This window comes from Palaemon carinicauda, chromosome 8, assembly GCF_036898095.1.
Source record: "Palaemon carinicauda isolate YSFRI2023 chromosome 8, ASM3689809v2, whole genome shotgun sequence".
Taxonomy (NCBI): Eukaryota; Metazoa; Arthropoda; class Malacostraca; order Decapoda; family Palaemonidae; genus Palaemon; species Palaemon carinicauda.
Window position 1 is genome coordinate 138,485,707 of NC_090732.1, and position 20,203 is coordinate 138,505,909.

A 20,203-nucleotide genomic window follows, 5' to 3' on the forward strand; every position below is an offset into this window, starting at 1 on the left:
CCCTCAACCTTCTGCTACTTATCCACTAAGGAGCCTGAGGTTTTAAACCAGCTGTTGTGCAGCCACCACAGGGCCGATAGAAAACGTATCGAGCCTCCTGTGGGTCACGTCTTGCAGGTAGTGGGCTGTGAAGGTCGTCTGATGCTTCTACACCCCAGCTTGAAGGACCTGCATCCCTGAGAAATTTCTCTTGAAGGCCAGGGACGTAGCTATGCCCCTGACATCATGTGTTCTAGGGTGACATGACGGAGGAGGGTCTGGATTCAGGGACAGATGGATCACCCTACGAATCCATGCTGAGATGGTGTTCTTGGTGACCCTCCTCTTAATCCTCCCAGTGTTAACAATGCTTGCACCTGGGACGGACTGTAGCCGTTCTTCTGAGATATAACCTCAGACTCCTTACTGGGCACAGTAGGAGAAGGTCTGGGACATATGTTACAGAACGGGGACTCTAATCCGGAAGGAGTCGAACTAAGCGCCCGGCCCCCCCTGGTTTTGAGTCCTAGCACCCAACCCAGGGACGAGTTTAAACGTTACCTACCCTCCATACCCTTGCATGGGCGATGTCTTATGAGACCATGAAGTTCAACGACTCGCTTGGCTGAAGCCAAAGCTAGTAAGAACACCATCTCCCAAGATAGGTGGCGAACTGAAGCTTGCCGTAATGGTTCATAGCGAGGTCTCTTAAAAGACCTGAGAACCCGAACCACGTTCCATGGAGGAGGTCTCACATCCGGCTGAGGGCAGGTAAGTTCATAAGCTCGTATGAGTAGGGAAAGTTCCAGCGAGGAAGTAAAGGTCATTCCTTAAGGCCGAGCGATAGCCTTTCACCGCCGAGACAGAAAGGCGCCTTGCCTTCCCGCAAATACACGAGGAACTCCGCTATTGCTGGAATAGTGGCATCTAGTGGAGAGATACCCCTTCCAAGATACCAACCAGCGAAGACTTTCCACTTTGCCTGGTAGACAGATACGGATGATTTTCGCAGATGTCTAGACATCCTTATCGTAACTTGTTGCGAAAATTCCTCTCTCAGCGAGGAAATGCTGGATAGTCACCAGGCGCGAAGTCGTAGCGAAGCTACGTCTTAGTGGAAGATGCTGGCATGTGGTTGACTGAGTAGATCGTGTCGTGGAAGGAATTCTCTCGGAAGTTCCGTTAGGAATTGCAGAAGGTCCGGAAACCATTCCACGTGATGCCATAGCGGAGCTATGAGGGTCATTGAAAAATTGACCGATATTCTGGTCTTGTTGAGTACCCTCCTCATCAGACAGAACGGGGGAAAGGCATACACGTTGATGTTGTCCCCCCGTTGTTGGGAGGCATCTTGCCAGAGTGCTTTGGGATCCAGGACTGGGGGGAAGTACGGGGGAATCTTGAAGATCAGCGCTGGCGCGAACAGATCCGCAGTCGGGGAACCCCACAAAGGCAGGACTTTGTTGGCTACTAGATGACACAAAGACCACTCGATACTCACTATCTGAGACGCTCTGCTCAGATTGTCGGCGAGCACATTCCTCGTCTGGAATGAAACGCGCCGATAGTAGAATCGAGCGGACTCCGGTCCATCTCAGTATCTCTACTGCAAGATGGAATAGCTGCATCGAAAAGGTACCTCCTTGCTTGTTGATGTAAGCCACTACTGTGGTGTTATCGCTCATTACCACCACAGAGTGACCTGCCAGGTACTGTTGGAACTGCTGAAGGGCCAACAAACCAGCCTTCATCTCTAGATGATTTATATGGAGGCACTTTTCTGATTCTGACCACAGGCCTGAGGTCCTGTGGTACAGAACGTGCCCCCCCCCCTTTCTTTGTGGTGTCCGAAAACAGCATTAAATCCGGGGGAAGGACGAGAAGATACACTCCTCTTCGTAGGTTCTCGTCTGTCACCCACCACTGGACGTCCATCCGTTCCGCAGGATCCATAGGGATCATGACATCCGGGGAATCACAACCTTGATTCCACCGGGACTTGAGCCGCCACTGGAGAGATCTCATCCTGAGGCGATCCTTGGGAACTAGACAAGCCAAGGATGAAAGGTGACCAAGGAGACGTAACCACGATTGGGTTGGAAGCTCTTCTCGACTGAGGAAAGGGCTTGCGACCCTTCTCAGCCACTCTATCCTGTCGTCTGATGGGAAGGCTTTGTGGAGATTGGTGTCTATCTATAATCATGCCTAGGTAAACCAGTCTTGAGTGAGAAGCAGAGAGGACTTCGAGATTTACCATGATCTCCAGATCCTGGCAAAGTCCTAGAAGTTTGTCTCAGAGTCGAAGAAGGGATGACTCCGAGTCTGCTAAGATCAGCCAGTCATCCAGTTAACGGATGATACAGATGCCGATCCTGTGTGCCCACGATGCTATTAGGGTGAACACTTCTGGTAAAACCTTGTGGTGCTGTGGAGAGACCGAAACACAGTACTTGTGGTCTAGGCTGAATCCTAAGTACTTCCTTGAAGACGGATTGACTGGGATCTGGAAGTACCTGTCCTTCAGATCCAGTATACACACGAAGTCTTGCGGCTTCACTGCAAGAATGACCGTGTTTGCGGTCTCCATGCTGAACGGAGTTTGCTTTAATCTGGATCTGTGCCCTAAAGGCCTGCCCCCTTGCTGATCCCATGGCAAGGGAGCTAAATGACACCGGATTCGTCCTCAGGGGAGGTAGAGATGTTGTGAACAGGACGCGATATCGCTGACTGATTATGGAAATCGTCCAGGAATCGGACCCCGAGTTGCTGCCACCTGTCTGTGCAACCTTGTAGGCATCCTCCCACTGCGGACATGCAGGGGGACTGCCAATCCTAGGGTTTGCGGGGGGGGGGGGGGGGGTTGAGACCTGAAGACACACATGGTGGAACCCCTTGGGGCCGTTGAATCACCAAGCTGATCTATCAGAAACGATCCTCCGAAGAGGAGTCTCTATGAGTGGCCTCTCTCGCGAACGAGAGGTGACCCTTCGTAGAAGAGACCTGAAGACACTCGTGGGGACGCCCCGTAGGACCGTTGGATCAGCAAGCTGACCTATCATGAACGATCCTCTGCAGAGGAGTCTCTATGAGTGTCCTCTCTCGCGAACGAGAGAGTTGACACTTCGTAGAAGAGACCTGAAGACACTCGTGGTGATGCCCCTTAGGGCCGTAGAATCAGCAAGCTGACCTCATCAGGAACGATCCTCCGAAGAGGAGTCTCTATGAGTGGCCTCTCTCGCGAACGAGAGAGGTGAACACTTCGCAGAAGAGACTTGCCAAGACTGTGCTCCACCCCTGAAGGAAGAGAAACTCAGCAAGGGGGGGGGGGAGAAAAGTCTGGCCAAAGGGCAATAACAATAGTCGAAGGCGATGAATTTATTAAGGTATGAGAAGTTCTCCCTCTGAAGGGAGAAAACCTCACACCTGGGGAGGAAACCTCCCTCGGAAGGGAAGTTGTCCAACCCCTGGAGGCGAACCTCCTTTAGCGTTCTAAGATGATCTAAAGTGCTGGCATGTTGTCACGGGAGTACTTCTAAGAGAAGGGATAACGCCCATGACGACATCCTCTGAGGGACGGCAGCGACAGCAGATTCCCCAGTCATGAACAGGACAGTTCGGCAGAGACAGCAGACTCTGCTTCGTTGGTACTCTTTAGTCAAACGAAGAAGAACTGCATAGTTAACTGGGAAAATAAAATTAAATAATTATTTTAACAGAAATTCCCCAGGGAGGAACTCCGAAGAGAAACCCCGAGGGGATAACATAAAATAAGAATTAAGTATGCGCCCTCCTTCCCCAGATGACATCCACGGGAGAAGGGGGGCGGAGTAGCTGTAATAAAAACGGAATTATAATTACCTAAATCATCTAAGAATATACACTAAAAGTGAGAACCACTGACCCCCCGAAGGGAAGTGTTCCCAACGAAGAAGCTGAAAAGTTAAAACACAATCAAATTTTACTAAAAATAATTGAGACAAACAACGGAAATAGCAACCTAACCCGCAACAGGAAAGGAGCTATCGTAATAGTACGTAGTTGTAGTAAGGGGTGAACGACCTTGAGTAGAGAGAGACCATATTCAATCTAAAAAAAGGCACATAACCTTCGCTGAGAATCCAAGTTTCCCGTAGGAAAAGAGGCAAAGCGAAGATAATAGATGAATGAAGGGAGTCCAGGCAATGACGGTTCCCCTGCGGCGGCCGAGTTAACGGAATAAGCCGACGGGAAGACCGATGGACCAGAGGGAGAGGTCGTTCCCCACGAAGTGGAACTGTGGTGGCCTTGCACTACGCAAGTGTCGTTGTCGTACATCACACACACAGCACAAACACTGAAAAGAAAACTTACTACATTTCTATACACAAATATATACTTATGTTTATTATAAGTATAAGAAAAAGTAAGTAAAAAAGACAAAAGCATTAATATGGCTATCAAAGAGGCGAGGGTGAGAGCAGACACGTCCGACTACCACCCGAGCCGAGAGCAAAGTGTACTCAGCACAGGTGTGTGGGGGGGGAGGGGGGGAGCAGGCTACCCTCCCTATCCCCCGCTAACTAGCGGTGGGGTAGTAAACCCTCACTAAAATTCTAATGGCTCGTCATTTCAGCTACGCCGAAAGTAATAACCCATATTAAATAGCGTGGTTTGTATTTCAGTTACGGAACAAATATGAATTACTATAAGACTAGAGTCCAGTAATCATAAAAACTATATAAACAAGATTTACTGGTACAACCCCCATTAATGACAGGGTTAGAAGTAACAATCTTTTTGGTGAAAAATATCATTGTTAAACAATCTACACTTATGGTCAACATCTCGAGCATACATTTCCTAGTCACATATTGTCAACAGAATTGCTAGTAGGCCAGGCCCAAAAAATATTTAAAAAGTATATCATATGTGCTTATGTTTCATTGAAAAAAATGAAAAATTTTGGAAGTAATTTGCATTTTTCCTAACTAAATAAACATGAGTTCGTCACATAGAAGATAATGGCGCAAGCTGGAACACGGTCACTGTATAAAACTTTTAACAAGGTGTCAACAACTGTACCAGTACTCCACTATGATTGCAGACATGACTTCTTGGCGTAGGTGATGGCAGGCAAAATTTGTGTAAAGAACTCTGGTTTATGTACAGTAGTTAGTAAATACAAATTACTTCCAAATTTGTCACTTGTTCTTACACGAATACAAACCCTCGTTCTTTACATAGGAAACTCAAATTTAGGAGGGTGGAACCCCCTTTCTCAAACTAGTTGGAACTTTTTACCTGGGGTTGCTACCCAAGAAAAGGATGAGGTATGATGACTGAGGATATTGACACTAGCAGCTTAACAATGGCAGTTTGGATGCTGTGCCCCAAGAGAGGGGAAGATGAAGAAAAGAAAATGCCGGTCATTCTTTTACCTCCTTCTCAAACTAAAACCATAATTCCTGTCCTTGAACGACTGCTAACAGTTCTGTAAGAGGAGCTAAATTAGCTGGACCACTTGCTGACCAGCTACCACAGGGCCTAGAGTGAACGTACCTAGGGACCAGTGTGTCGCATCTTTAGGTAGTGGGGTGTGAAGGTAGTTTGACACTTCCATAAACCGCCTGTGGTACCTGCTTCACAGAAAGGTTCCTTCTAAATGCCAGGGACGTACCTACGCCCTTGACATCATGAGCTCTTGGTCGTACCTTTCGTTGTTGGAAAGGGCAAGGATTAATAAACTGGTTTATGACCTGCCTAATCCAGGAACAGATAGTGCTTTTGGTCACCTTCCTTTTGATCCTCCCAATATTGATGAAAAGGTGCTTTGCCTGTGGGCGAGCTCCCTGTGTTTACTTGAAATAATGCCTTAGCGCTTTCACAGGACACAAAAGCAGCTGATCCGGATCATCGGTTACTCCCAAAGACTTGAGTAGGAAACTGCCGGATTTTGAGTCTTGGCAACAAACTCAGGGATGAAGCTGAACAAAATCTGCCTCCATCCCCTTTAATGGGCAATGTCATAGGAGAGAACATGCAGCTCCCTGACCTGCTTAGGAGAGGCCAGGGTGAGCAGAAAGACTGTCTTCTGAAGCAAGATTTAACAGCTCGTAAGATTTCAAGGAACGGAGAACATCCATTACATTCCAAGGAGATGGTTTAACTTCCAACTGGAGCCAAGTTTGCTCAAAACTATGTATAGATATAGACAATTCTGCTGAAGATGAAATATCTACTTCTTTCAGCCTATAGATCTGGCTCAAGGCCAATCAATTGCCTTTCACGGCAAATACTACACAGAGTTTTTCCTCTCCGAGATATAGCAAAAATTTGGTAATTAGAGATATAATGGCTCCAAGTGGAGACACCCCTCTTCCATGACACCAACCACAAAAAAATTACCCACTTAGTCTGATAAACTGAGGTATCAAGACATCACCATTGGTTGCAAAAACCATCTCTAAGTGAGATGCTGGACACCCTCCAAGCTTGAAGTCGTAGGACTCCGACTGAATTGTGGAAGATCCGACATGAGGTTGACTCAATAGGTTGGGAAGGGGAGACAACTCCCTTGGAACCTCTACCAGGAGCAGTAGAAGATCAAGGTACAATTCTGCCCGTGACAATGGAGTTATTAAAGTCATGAATAGGTTAGACGACCATCTCAGCCTATTGAGGGCTTTCCTCATAAAGCAGAACAGTGGGATACGTGTATAGGTCCAAGTTGTCCCGCGGGTGTTGAAAGGCATCCTGGAATGCTGACAATGGGTCTGATATTGGCAAGCAGTACACTGGAAGGTTTTGGTTGAGGGAGATTGCAGACCACACAAAATCATTACAGTACAGTACTTTGTTCACTATCCAAGGATCACTCGGACCCAACACAGACTTACTGATCTTTGGATTCCCTGACACCAGGAGAACTATCATTCATTTTTGCCAGGGGAACCACTAATCCCTTTGCCACAAAGGATACACTCAAAGTCAGGGATCTTGAGGATTCTCCTTGTTTCTTGTACTGGATTGTTCCGGTTTGGATAACAGACAACACTGCAGTGCCTGCTTTGGGGGAGGAGAACAAGGTTTCACTAGAGGAGAGGCAGGAAACCAGGATGAAACTGTCCTCCTAAAAAAAAAAAAGTGTTGCCTGGCTATTCTTTTCCCACTTCAGCAACAGTGGCAACTTCCACAGGTGGGAACAAAGTACGATGTTGAGCAATAGTGGTCTAACCAGGAGCAAGACTGAAATGCCAACATTGATGCTATTTTAAAATGCAGTAGTTCAGCAGCCAAGAAAGTTGCTGGTTGCTTACCAAGTCAATCGCTGGACACTCCTTGTGTTAGACCTGCAACATCTGGATCAATGGACAACAGGTTGAGATCTCCCACCAGGACATAGAATCAACGTTACAGGCGGTATTAATTTTGATGACCTAACTGCTTTAAGGGAATTACCAGAATCCAAGACTTGTTTTTCTACTTGACACATGGTGTCACAAGCCTGTTGATACAATGAAAGATTAAGTTTGTGATGAGAACTCTGGGCTTCTGAAAACAAACCCTCGATGAGAGTGCATCACTCAACGTTAGGTATACGGGGGGGGTGTGTGTGTGTGTGTGTGTGTGTGTGTGTGTGTGTGTGTGTGTGTGTGTGTGTGTGTGTGTGTGTGTGTGTGTGTGTGTGTGTGTGTGTGTGTGTGTATAAAAACACCCTGGTGGATGATCCCCTTAAACCCAATTAACCTGAAGGTTACCCATCTGGTGAGCTAGGATGGTGATGGCCTTTCCTCCAGATAGCATAAGGCTTTTGGTCTTCAAGTCCTCCAGGGTTAACAACCCCGTTGACTTACGAAGTAAGTCACTAGCCAAGATCACTGGTCGAGCCAGGACACACTATGTTCATTTGGTCCCCAAGACAGAACCAGGCACGTATTCAGGGACAGATGAAGGCCTGAGCAAGCTCAAGGCCATGGGAGGAGACGCAAGGCATGTCAGACCACATTCTCCGCCTAACAGAGGACGCATGTCCTCTAGTACTGCTTCAAATGGTCCTATCTTTCTCGTGAACAAATCAGCGAAAGAGAAAAAAGCTGCCGTCCAATGTCCACGAAGGAAGGATAATTGCGGTTGCAAAAGCTCTTCCATCATCCTTGGATCCAACTGTGTGCCACCCATACGTCTGTTCCGACCAGTTACCGGAGCAGCCGAGGCTACCACACTGGGGCTGGCTACCTACCCAGGACTACTGAAGCAGTCAGAATGCAAGGTGCCGGACCCATACACTGACCCTGAAGGCCCATGGTGGGAACCAGACAGGTATCTTCCACCTTTCTTGGAAGAAAGATGGAGTCACGGGTAACCCTGGTCCCCCGACTATGGCTGCACTTCTCTGACCCCTTCCTCCTCTTCCTTTAGCGAGATGGTGTTGGGGTAGTCTGGAAAGCAAAACATCTCCCTCTTCCCGCCACCACCCTTCTTGAAAGGAGAAGTTGTGGTAGTCGAAAAGGGTGTGCTTGCAAAGGCTATTTAGAAGAGGTTGTGGGGGAAGCTGTACAGGGTCTTGGAACAAACACAGGCCCTTTCCTCGATTCTAAACCCGCAGGACTGTTCGAGCACGAAGATATGTAGGGGCTATGAGCTCTAATCTAAGAGCCCCCGCCCGGAGATAAGCTTCGGGCAATCTGAACGCATGCACACACAAAGGTATGGCTGTTGTTCCTTTTGAAGGGCCAGAGCCCATTGGATCGAGAAATCCTGCAAATTAGTCCAGGCTCGAGAAATCCTGCAAATTAGTCCACGAATCCACCGCTACCTGCACACAACTTTCCGGAAGCAAAGACATGGCATTCCACATCAACAAGTTCCGAAATGCAACATTACCTCTGGGCTAACCTGCTTTGACACATGAGAAACCACAGTGTCTCAGCTCTTCTGAACCCAATTAGCTCCCAGGTTAGCTGTCTGATGAGCTAAGAAGGTGATAGCCTTACCTCCAGACAGCATAAGGCTCTTATACTTCTCCAAGGCCTCCGGGGGTTAATAACCCCGTTGACTTAGTGAAGTACAATACGTCAATGCCCCCATCCATTGGTCGAGCCAGGACATAGCAATGAGAAAGGCCTAGGCTGAAGCTTCCATAGCCAGCAACTCAATAGGCCGAAAAATCCGTGCTTTCCACCTTGAGTCTTTGTAGTGGGGGTTTTTTCAAGAGCACAAACTGACTGGTCAACCCTGTAGAGGTGACTGAATGAAGCTAATTTTAAGATCCACAGAGCTGATCATCCACTTGGTCCAGAGCTAGATCACCTAGATCTAACCATGGCAACGCTAATGAGGGCTTCAATCCTTGAGGGGCACCAAAATTCTTATCAATGACCAAAGTCCTCCCCGAAGGCAGAACCATCGTATTCCTCCCCAGGCCATTACAATTATTATTTTTAATTGCCAAGGTACAACCCTAGTTAGTCAAGTCCTGGAGACATCCTGACCCTGAGCACCTTTGTCTGCTGCCACAGCAGGATCGGCAACACGCTCCTGAGTACTGTATCTGGCCCCCAAACATGGGTATATCTGTTCTATCCCTAGGAAAGAACCAGGCATGTATACAGGGGCAGATGAAAGCCTTGGCAAGCCCGAGATGGTGGAAGGAGACTTCCTAGGATGAGAACTAGTGGCACTCGATGAGGCACATTATGCCATGGATCGGGGTAGAGAGTTAACTATGGGCCCATGCCTTAAGGCAAGAGAAGCAAGGCTTGTCACCCCATATTCTCTACCTACCAGAGAATGCAAGTTCTCTAGTACTGCTTCAAATGGTCCCATCCTCTTTTCCATGAACAAGTCAGTGAAAGTGGAGCTGCCATCCAATGTCCAGGAAGGAAGGGGGATGGAGTTTGTAACAGCTCTTCCATCATCCATGGAACCAACTGTGTGCCATGCACACATCTGTTCCGCCCAGTTTTGAGTATTGTTCTCCTCTCTGGTGTTCAGCTGCTGATTCTCATCTTAATTTGTTGGACAGAAACTTACGGTCTATTAAATTTCATATTCCTGATCTAGATATTAATCTTTGGCACCGTTGTTCAATTAGTTCATTACGCATGTTGCATAAGAATTTTCATAATTTTGACCATCCTTTACATTCAGATCTCCCTGGACAATTCTATCCTGTTTGTAATACTAAGCAGGCAGTTAATTCTAATAGCCAGGCATTCTCCATCATGAGGCTCAATACTACACAGTTTTCTAGAAGTTTTATTCCAGCTGTTACCAAGTTGTGGAATGATCTTTCTAATCGGGTAGTTGAATCAGTAGAACTCCTAAAGTTCCAAGTTGGAGCAAATGTTTTTATGTTGACCAGGCTGACATGAGTCTTTTTACAGTTTATATATGACATATCCGTTTTCATGTTGTTAATAGTTTATATAGGACATATCTGTTTGACATTGTTACTGTTTTTAGAATGATTAATTGTTAATTTATTCTCATAAATTATTTATTTCCTTATTTCCTTTCCTCACTGGGCTACTTTTCCCTATTGGAGCCTTTGGGCTTATAGCATCTTGCTTTTCCAACTAGGGTTGTAGCTTGGCTAGTAATTATAATAATAATAATAATAATAATAATACCAGGTCAGGCCCGGTTACATATCATGGGACGACAAGAGCGGCCAGAACCCATGGTCCTGGCACGGGGTCGGAACGTAAGGTTCTAGCCGCATACACTGATGGGGGGGGGGGCGCCTCGGTGGGAGTCGCACGGGTACCGTCCACCTTTCTGGAAAGAAAGGTGGAGTCATGGGGAACACTATCCCCAAGACTACAGCTGGCCTTCAAGGACTTCTTTGACCTCTTCGTCCTATGAATTTGATTCTGACTCTACCTCTTACTAGAGGAAGAGGAGGAGGAGGAAGAATAGCATGCACACTTCTAACAATTCCTAGCAGTCAATCCTGATTCTGCAAGCAGAGCAGTCGAGGTTGGAGTGATCATCAACAATGACGCTGCCCCCAAGGAAAACCACACGGGTTGCTCCGGCAGGAGCCCTTAACACTGGGGTACACTGTTACAAGGAAAATGGAAGTCGCAATCACAGGGCCACACAACCTGTCAACACGAGGGGCTGGACGCATGACCACTGACAGAGGAAGGCCACACAGACCCTGGATCCCCTAGCACTAGATGGACAGGGGAAAGGGAGGGGAGCACTGGCACTTGGTCAGGGATCAGGTTCACACCATGGAAAGGGATCATACTTATTCTAACAGACTTACCCTTACCTTTCTTCTTTTTAGACATGATGATCTTTTTAGTCTTACCAGCCCCTCTGTTCCCTGACATCAGGGACACCGCCACTCCTTCACACAGGAAGATCCACAGGAAGATCCACAGGAAGTACCACAGGAAGATCACAAACCTGCACGGGGTACCGGGGAAGAGGCAGCCTTGGCTCCCTCCTTACTCAAAATAGTCATGGATGGCTTACTTGTAAGACCTAAGGAAGTCCAAGCTGTCCTTAGGTCAAACACAGTCACAGATCCAGAAGTCCCTTCAGCCTTTGCATGGGGCAGAAAACACATGGAGTTTCAAGCTCACAAGCAAAGCCTGAAAAGGAAACCAATATTGCTCCAAGCTCTACTGACCCATGCAGTGTACTCCCAGGGGATCGATCGAGGGGTATAAGCACAGAGGTGCCAGAAGCAAACACATCCCATAGGCGGGAACAATGTCAGCAACCTTCACAAATATCTTCTTGGGCGTTGCCTAGTTGGATCCCAACGAACGCATAGTGCGCTTCTTCCTCTTCAAAGTATACACCTGCCACTGCACCGGAGGCCACAATGGACACTCGGCGCAAGGGGATGCCTATGTAGGCATGCTTCCAACATGAAGCACAAAGGGAGTGTGGGTCTACATCCGTCTTCTCCATGAAGCAGTTGCAGCGCTCGCACTTTCCCCACCAGACATGAATTTCTTGTTTCCACTCCATAGTCCATGACCAAACAAGCATTCAAAAACTAATCCACAACTTTGAGGAGTGCTACAACACATGTGCAAATAACAGCAGTCAAAGCAGAAATGAACAGAGAACAGACTGGGAGGGGGGGAGGCTTTGCCCCGCACACTCACAAGTCGGAGGAGTACTCGTTACCCATTTCAACTCCTTAATTAAAGGACGAGGGTTTGTATGTTGCTAAGTAACAAATACTTATAACATTTATTTTTATTTTGTTCCCAATACTGTATCCAATAACCTAGTGAGATTTCCCTCAAATTACTTTTTTACCATTATTCTCCTTTCTATTAAGTTTTGGTTTTATTACAAAATCTTGTAGTAACAACTTAACCTATTCTGCAATATGTTTTTTCCAAACAATTTTGCCCATACAGTACAGTAAATTATCCTAATATCAGAGAAAAACTTACTTTTCTACTCCTGCTCAAAATTCTACTACCAAATTACTAGTATTTTTAAAATACTAAATTAAGTTGAGCTAAAGAAATCAAGACTGTGTAGACAATATCTACTGTAAAAAGTTCTTGGAACAAACTACCAGGGACAACTGGGCATCACGAGAAAGGGAGAGAGATCTCTATTGCTTATTTAGAGGTCGGAAAGCCAGTAGCTAAGATGGTAGCATGATAATTATAAGGTAAGATTATTGAAATGTTCATTCAATAAGAAAGACAATTTAGTGCAAGGTATTAATACAAAAAAATTAAGAATACCTTTGGGACTCCAATGAAGGAATTTGCTTCACAGGAAGTGATTTATTTGCTTCAGACTTTGCAACTGTTTGAGCTAATTCCTCTTTATACTGTTTTCGAACATGTTCTGGGCACATAATGCACTTGACAGTGTGAATTTTCATTTTGGTGGCATTGGGATATCCATATTTTTGTGTTGTACAATAAATACAGATTACAAAATTTTTTCCATTTCTTTTTTCAGTTTTGTAATGGTTCCAAATATCAGATGTTGGGCGTCCCGTTTTCCTCTGGAAAAAGAAATGTCCAAAAATAATAATTGTTAAGTTTATAGACAAAACATTATTCAAATAAGAACTTTAATGTCCCTTCTTATAAAGTATTACTGTAAAAACATAATGTCTTTATAGCTCAAAACAATTTACTGTGCAAACTCCATTAGTCACAAGATCTACTCCAGCATGGGATATCCCCGTTTCACTAACTGGTTGGATCAGAAATTAAAACTTTCACTGTGCATGCATGGAGCTTCTACAGTATGGCATTCCCCTATGACCCTAATTTAGTCAGGTATAAAATAAAATACTTATGGCAAAGGTGAAGAAAGTAAGGCCAGTTACCAGAGGAACTTCTCATAAGGAAAAAGCCATGACAAACAGTCATCCAGATAATGGCAAAGAAAAATACCAATTTTGGGGGACCAGGTAAACACTGGAACCAGGGCCTGGTGAATAACTACAGGCTGAAGAAGAGGACCCACAACTGTAAAATTTACATTCCCAAACAAACAAAATACATATAACTTCTTGAAGACAAGTAACAGGAAATGCAAAACACATGTGATCAGCCTCCCCGCACATTTTACCATCTCCATTCTGAATGAGGTCAATTACAGGAACATACAGTTTTCAATTGACTGAGATCTATAGCAGGTATTCAACTACCAGAGGGTTTTGGATGGTAATCAGATGTAGAACACTGATGTTACAGAGAACTCTTCTTCAATGGTTTCTTTCTGTATGAACATCACTCCTACAGTATCCCATTCATTGTCTTCGAAGTTTTCCAGTACAAGAAATAATGGAGATAATTTTTTTTAAAGGAAATTTTTCCTGCTTTGGTAATTCTGATATTTTTGGGTCATTAATATATGAATAACAATTTCCTGATAAGGGCCAAGGATGCCTGATGGTTTATCAAGAGGTGGCCTTTTCCACATCTGCTCCCTTATCTTCCTCTGGTAATCATTTTCAAAATTGTCATTGCTGTCCATCCTTCAATTTAAGTGGCTACCCTGGAAGGTACTAAACCTTGCATGGCGAGTCAGTTCCACCCTGTTAACCAATGTTGTCTGACATTTTGTCTTTTAGTCTAAGGGTTATAGGTACATTTTCCTTTTCTCTGTCGTGTACATATAGTTTTGTTGCCATTAGTGTTAAGTTAGCTTTTAAGTATGATGAGACCTTTTTATCCATTTTAATTCTTATTCCATCTGGAGCTATTGAGCAAAGTTCAGTGCCAGTGCATCCCAGGATCCACCTTTTTTGCCTAGTGTACTGCAATATTTGTGAACTACATGGCAATATTAGACACTGAACAAGTGAGATTGTGCAAATAACTTTTATTTATGTTCTATCTATCAGAATACAGGCTTGGATGATTCTATCTTCTATTGTGTTCTTACCATTATAACTAAGATACAAGAAGATAAAAAGGCCTCTTGTGCTCGATGGTAATTTCAATTATTCTAAAGTCTGCCTCTCCTACTGATCACCATGGCAAAAGAACCTTTGACTTTGCTTCTCAAACAGGCTATAGGCAAAGCATAAGTGAGGCTACTAAAAAATCTTGTTTATTGCTTAGACCTAGTATACACTAAATTTCTTGGTGTTATAACAAACAAGGTTAGTCCTCCAGCCGAGAATGTCTGATCATGCATTGGTTTCGTTAGTACTGTTATTAAGACTGAACAACCTGTCCCTAATGAGAAATCCTCTTGTAACATATATATTATTAGTATTATTACTTGCTAGGCTATAACCCTAGTTGGAAATCCAGGGAAGAATAGCCCTGTGAGGAAAGTGAATAAGGAAATAAATAAATTACATGATAAGTATTGAATATTTGATATAAAATATTCTAGGATCAGTAACAATATTAAAATAGATCTGTCATAAAAACTATGAAGAGACACTTATGTCAACCAGGTCAACAAAAAAAATTTCACTGCAAGTTTGAATTTATGAAGTTCCACCAATTGAACTGCCCGATTTGGAAGATTATTCCAGTGTGGTCAGAGCAGGAATAAAACTTCTAGAATACTATGTAATTATGATGGAGAAGGCATGACTGATAGAATTAACTGCATATTTAGTACTACATACAAGATGGTACAGTCTGGGAAGAACTGAATGCAAAGGATGTTAAAAATTATGAAAAATCCTATGCAACATGTATAAAGAACTTACTGAATGATGGTGCCAGATATTAATATCTAGATCAGGAATAAGAAATTTAATACACTGAAATTTCTTGTCCAACAAATTAAGATGAGAATCAGCAACTGAAGACCAGACAGGAGGACAATATTCAAAACACAGTAAAATGTAAGGAATTAAAACCCTTCTTCAGAATAGATTGAGCAACAAAAATATTAAATGACTCAATAAGATCATATTTTGTGCAATTAAAGAAGCAGACAATGTTTTTTTCAAAAGTATACTTACAACAAGAGTCACACCTAAAATCTTGAAAGAGTCATATAGAGTTAAAGAAACATTCTCGATGCAGAGATCTAGATGTTGGGGATCCACTATTCTCAACCTACACTGTATTTACAATATTTAATTATGGTTCAACTTCATACCCCATAGCCTTTGTACCATGGTCTTCCACTTTCTTGGGTTAGAGTTCTCTTGCTTGAGGGTATGCTTAGGCACACTATTCTATCTAATTTTTTTTTTATTGCTCGTTTTTTTTTAAATGGTGTGTTGGGAAGGCTTAATAGAAGGGCCACGGATGCCTGGTGGTTTTTCAAGAGGTTCTTTTCCTTATTTGTTTCCTTATGTTTTCAAAACAATCCTTGCTGTCCTCCCTTCAGTTAAAGTGACTATCCTTGAGGGCATTTAGCCTTACATAGTGTATTGGCTCCACTATGTTGCCCAGTTTTTCTGACTTTTTATTTGTAGTCTATGGGTTTTATCAATCACTTTATTCATATTTCTGTACATATTGTTTTTGTTATCATTATTGTTAATTTAGTTTTTAAGTACGATGAATCTTTCTTATTGCCATTATTAATTCTCATCCTGTCTGGAGACATTAATAAAAATCTGGGATCAATACGTCCTAAACTTTGTCAGTGTCATCTACTGTACTGTATTGCAATATTCATGGTCTACATGCAAATATTCAAGACCTTACCGTTGCATCCAGATAGTATAATATTCTTTTGTGCTCAGAAACTTTGGTTTCTAATATGAGGTACTCATCTGAGCTCCTTAAGAAGCCAATAATTCTGAAATGCAATGTCATTCCTAGAGCCAAGGGAATGGTGGTGTATGTTAGGACTGAGTACCCTGCTTCTCATAAGTCCTTTTATGAATGTAGACGTCATGAGATTCGGGTAATTAAAGTTTGTGGCAGGCATAACTTCTATTTGTGTTCAATCTACCAGAACCCAGACATGGATGATTCTATCTTTGATTGTCTTCTTACCATTATGGTTAAGATACAAGATGATGATAAAAAGGCCTCTTATGTTTTTGTTGGTGATTTCATAGCTCACCATAAGAAGTCGTTAAATTCTGTTTCGCCTACTGATCCCAATGGCTTAAGAACTTTGGCTTTGCCTCTGAATCAGGCTGTGAGCAAATCATAGGTGAAGCTACTCGCATGATTTCATTAGTAGAAGACTAAGCAGCCTGTCCTGGATGTGTCATACTTATGTAAGATTTATATAAAATCTCAAGCAGACTGGAATGGCATTTTGAATGATCTTTTTGGCTTGAATTGGTCACAATTGTATAATAGTGCTGAGCCTGTTGTTCCTTTGAATGAGAATCTGTAACAAAATTGATAGGCGTATCCATTTGTGTGTGCTAAGAAACCGAGTGAAAGACAAACCCTGATTCAATTATGATTGTAGACGTAATTATCTGGAGAAGCCGGAAGCCTATCATCTTTAGAATGGCAACATTCTAAAGATAAAATTTGACTTGGAATAGCTATACTCAGCTTAGAACTTTTGCTCAGAGAGTTTATTCTTTTACTAAAAAGAAATACAATTTAACAGTAAAAGAAGTCCTTTCTGGTACAACCCAGGAACATAAGTGTGTGGACTACCTCTAAATCTGCACTTTTCGGTATAGACGTAACAGTTCCTCGTTTACTTAAACCAGGTGGCTCTGTCACTCACTGTCCAAAAAAAAAAGGCAACCCTTTTTGATGATGTGTTTACCAGTAAGCAGAGTAATGAGAAACTTGATCTTCCTCAATCTTGTTTTCCTAATGTCGTTTAGCTCTCTTGATGGACCTTGATGCTTATGGAAGTGTAGACCCAAATGGTATTTTTCCTTTGTTTCTTATAAAGACGGCAGATTTCTTAGCTCCAAAGTTATTTGTTATTTTACGCACGTTAGCAAGCAGACGTTCTTTTAGCACTAGTTGTAGAATTGGTAATGTTACTCCATTATGTAAAGAGTTTGTGGTTGCTTAAATCCTGCTGATTACCACCTAATTTCCACAACTCCCATATTATCTAGTTTTTCAATGTCTTATGGCAAAATGTCTAAATAGGTTTGCTGAAGGTAATCATCTGTTCCCTAGCATGAAATTTGGCTATCATAAAGGCCTTGAAGCATTTGATACCCTTCTTACAATCTCCATGCTGTACAGATATCCTTTTACTGTAGTCAGAAGTTCATATGATTGGCATTGAATTTAGTGCTGCCTTTGATTGTGTTAATCATTAGGTGCTTGTTTCCAAACTCAAACAATTGGAAGTGGGTGTTTTTTATTAGCATCATTATTGATTTTTTTAGTAATAGATTGCAAAGAGTTGTTGTTGATGGGTACCATAGTGAGTACTGTATAGGAATGTGATATCTGGTGTTCCACAGGACAGTATTCTTGGCCCATTTCTTTTCATACTATATACATATAACACGTGGTTTGGCCTATAAAACTAGCTTGTTGCATATGCAGATAATGCTAGTCTCTTTGCATCAATTCCATTTCCTGAATGTAGATCTGGGGTTGCTGAATCTCTTAATGGAGATCTAGCTAAAATCTGTGCACGGTGCAAATTATGGGGCATGAAGTTGAATCCTAACAAAACTCAAAGTATGACTAAGTCATTGTACGTAGGTCAAGAGCATTGGCTCAACATCCGGTTCTCAGCATTGATAATGTTTCTCTAACTCTGTATGACTCTCAAATTTTAGGTGGTATTCTCAACAGCAAATTTACTTTTGAGAAACAAATTAGGTCTATTTTCTCTTCAATTGTACAAGAAATTGGCTTATTGAGAAGGTCTTGTAAGATTTTCGGTGATCAATCTATTCTGAAGAAGTATTTAATTTTTTTATTCTCCTTTGCTTCGAGGATTGTTCTCCTCTCTGATCCTCATCTCAATTTTTTTGGACATATCTATTAAATTTCTTATTCCTGACCTCGATATTAATCACTGGCACCGTTGTTCAATTAGTTTGTTATTATTACTATTATTATTATTACTTGCTAAGTTACAACCCTAGTTGGAAAAGCAGGATGCTATAAGAACATGGACTCCAACAGGGAAAATAGCTGTGAGGAAAGGAAACAAGGAAAAATAAAATATTTCAAGAACAGTAACGACATTAAAATATAAATATAAACTAAAACTTTAACAAAACAAGAGGAAGAGAAATTAGATAGAATAGTGCACCCGAGTGTACCCTCAAGCAAGAGAACTCTAACCCAAGACAGTGGAAGACCATGGTACAGAGGCTATTAATTAATAGATTGATTTAAAGTTTTCTGGCATCCTGACATCTTAGGTCATTGATGCCGATATCATTTATTTGATATAAAAAATGAAAGGATATTCAATTAAAACTATAAAAGTTAAGATGTCATTATAGAAGTTAGAAAGTTTTCAGAAAACCTGCTTCTGAAATAAATCTAAAAAAAAACGCTCGCATAGTAAGACACATCATGTCCAAGAATCTTGGCAAGGATGAACTTGCCATCCTCACCTCGAGCCTCAAACAGGTATCTATTTCTTAAGTTATTATAATTGGGGCATTCGGTCAACAAATGCCTCACTGTTAAAGGTTCCAAACAGTCTCCGCAATACGGTTGGTGTTGGCCCTTCAGAAAAAACTCTGTCAACCAAGTGTGACCAATGCGGAGACGACAAAGAGAAGTCTCCCACTTTCGGGGCATCATGTTATTCCTCCAAAGAGATATGAAATTTGTTACCTCTCATCTTATTGCCATCTAGACTATCCCAGTGCTGTTGCCAATTATTACAAAACCATTTCTTGATGTTAGGTAGGAAATCAATACAGGGAATGGGATACATTCTTGGTAGCAGTTCAGATGCAGCATTCTTCGGCAGTAAATCTGCCTTCTCATTCCCAGACACACCTACATGTGCTGGAACCCAACAAAATCGAATCATTATACCTCTCCGACCAATAATAAAAAGCCGTTCTAAAATCTTTAAAACTAGAGGGTTACTAGAATTAAAAACTTCTTATGCTTGAGGGGCACTCCTTGCATCACTAAAAATGGTAAAATTACCCTCCTTCTCCAACACTATTTTTTCAATAGCGGTTAGTATGCCATACAGTTCGGCAGTAAATACGGAAGCTATTAGAAGAAGTGCACCTCTACAATTAAAACCATTACTATGTACTCCAAATCCAACGCCAGAATCAGATTTGGAGCCATCAATTTATATAAAAGTCGATCCCCTATGTTCTGCAACATGTTCCATAAAAAGAGACCTGGATTCTAAGTCAGTCATATTCTTCTTAACTCCAATAAAATATTTACAAAAAATACCTCTGGTAATTTCCATGGAAGCATTGATGATACCTTAAATGGAAGCACCTTAGATCTAATTATATCAAGACTGTTTAATAATTGTTTCACCCGAAAGCCCTAAGGTTGAGGAAATTTTGGATGCAACTCAAAGTATGATGTGTGCCTTACAAGGCTTGCAGTCTGAAAGGCTAAAGAGTTATGGAGTCTTTGCAACCTAAACCAATACCGAACAATAGAAGATTTGTGGTAAAGGTCAAGAGGTAATTCTCCAGCATCAACAAGGAGACTTGTGGTAGGCGAAGTTCTAAATGCTCCTGTGGACAATCTTATTCCAGCATGATGTATTGAATCTAACATCTTTAATCAGCTTGGGGTGGCTGAGGGTTATATTTCACATACATAACTAATTTTTTAAAAAATCAAGGACTTTTACAATTTTGAAATAGTACAGTGTTGCGGTCTGCCCCCTGGATGTATGGTACAATACTTTTAAAAGATTCAGA

At 42.6% G+C, this 20,203-nt stretch overlaps 1 protein-coding gene across 4 annotated transcripts in view; it reads right to left on the bottom strand.

Moving 5' to 3' along the window:
• The window catches only part of LOC137645973 (protein bric-a-brac 1-like), a 90,218-nt gene that overhangs the window by 3,076 nt on the left and 66,939 nt on the right, over positions 1–20,203 (bottom strand). For 3 of the 4 annotated variants that reach the window (XM_068379065.1, XM_068379066.1, XM_068379064.1), the window contains exon 6: positions 12,690–12,958. The exons of the other annotated variant lie outside the window; for it this stretch is intronic. In XM_068379065.1, the coding sequence (XP_068235166.1) occupies positions 12,690–12,958 (269 nt within the window). The remainder of the gene's footprint in view (positions 1–12,689; positions 12,959–20,203) is intronic. 4 annotated transcript variants of the gene reach the window in all.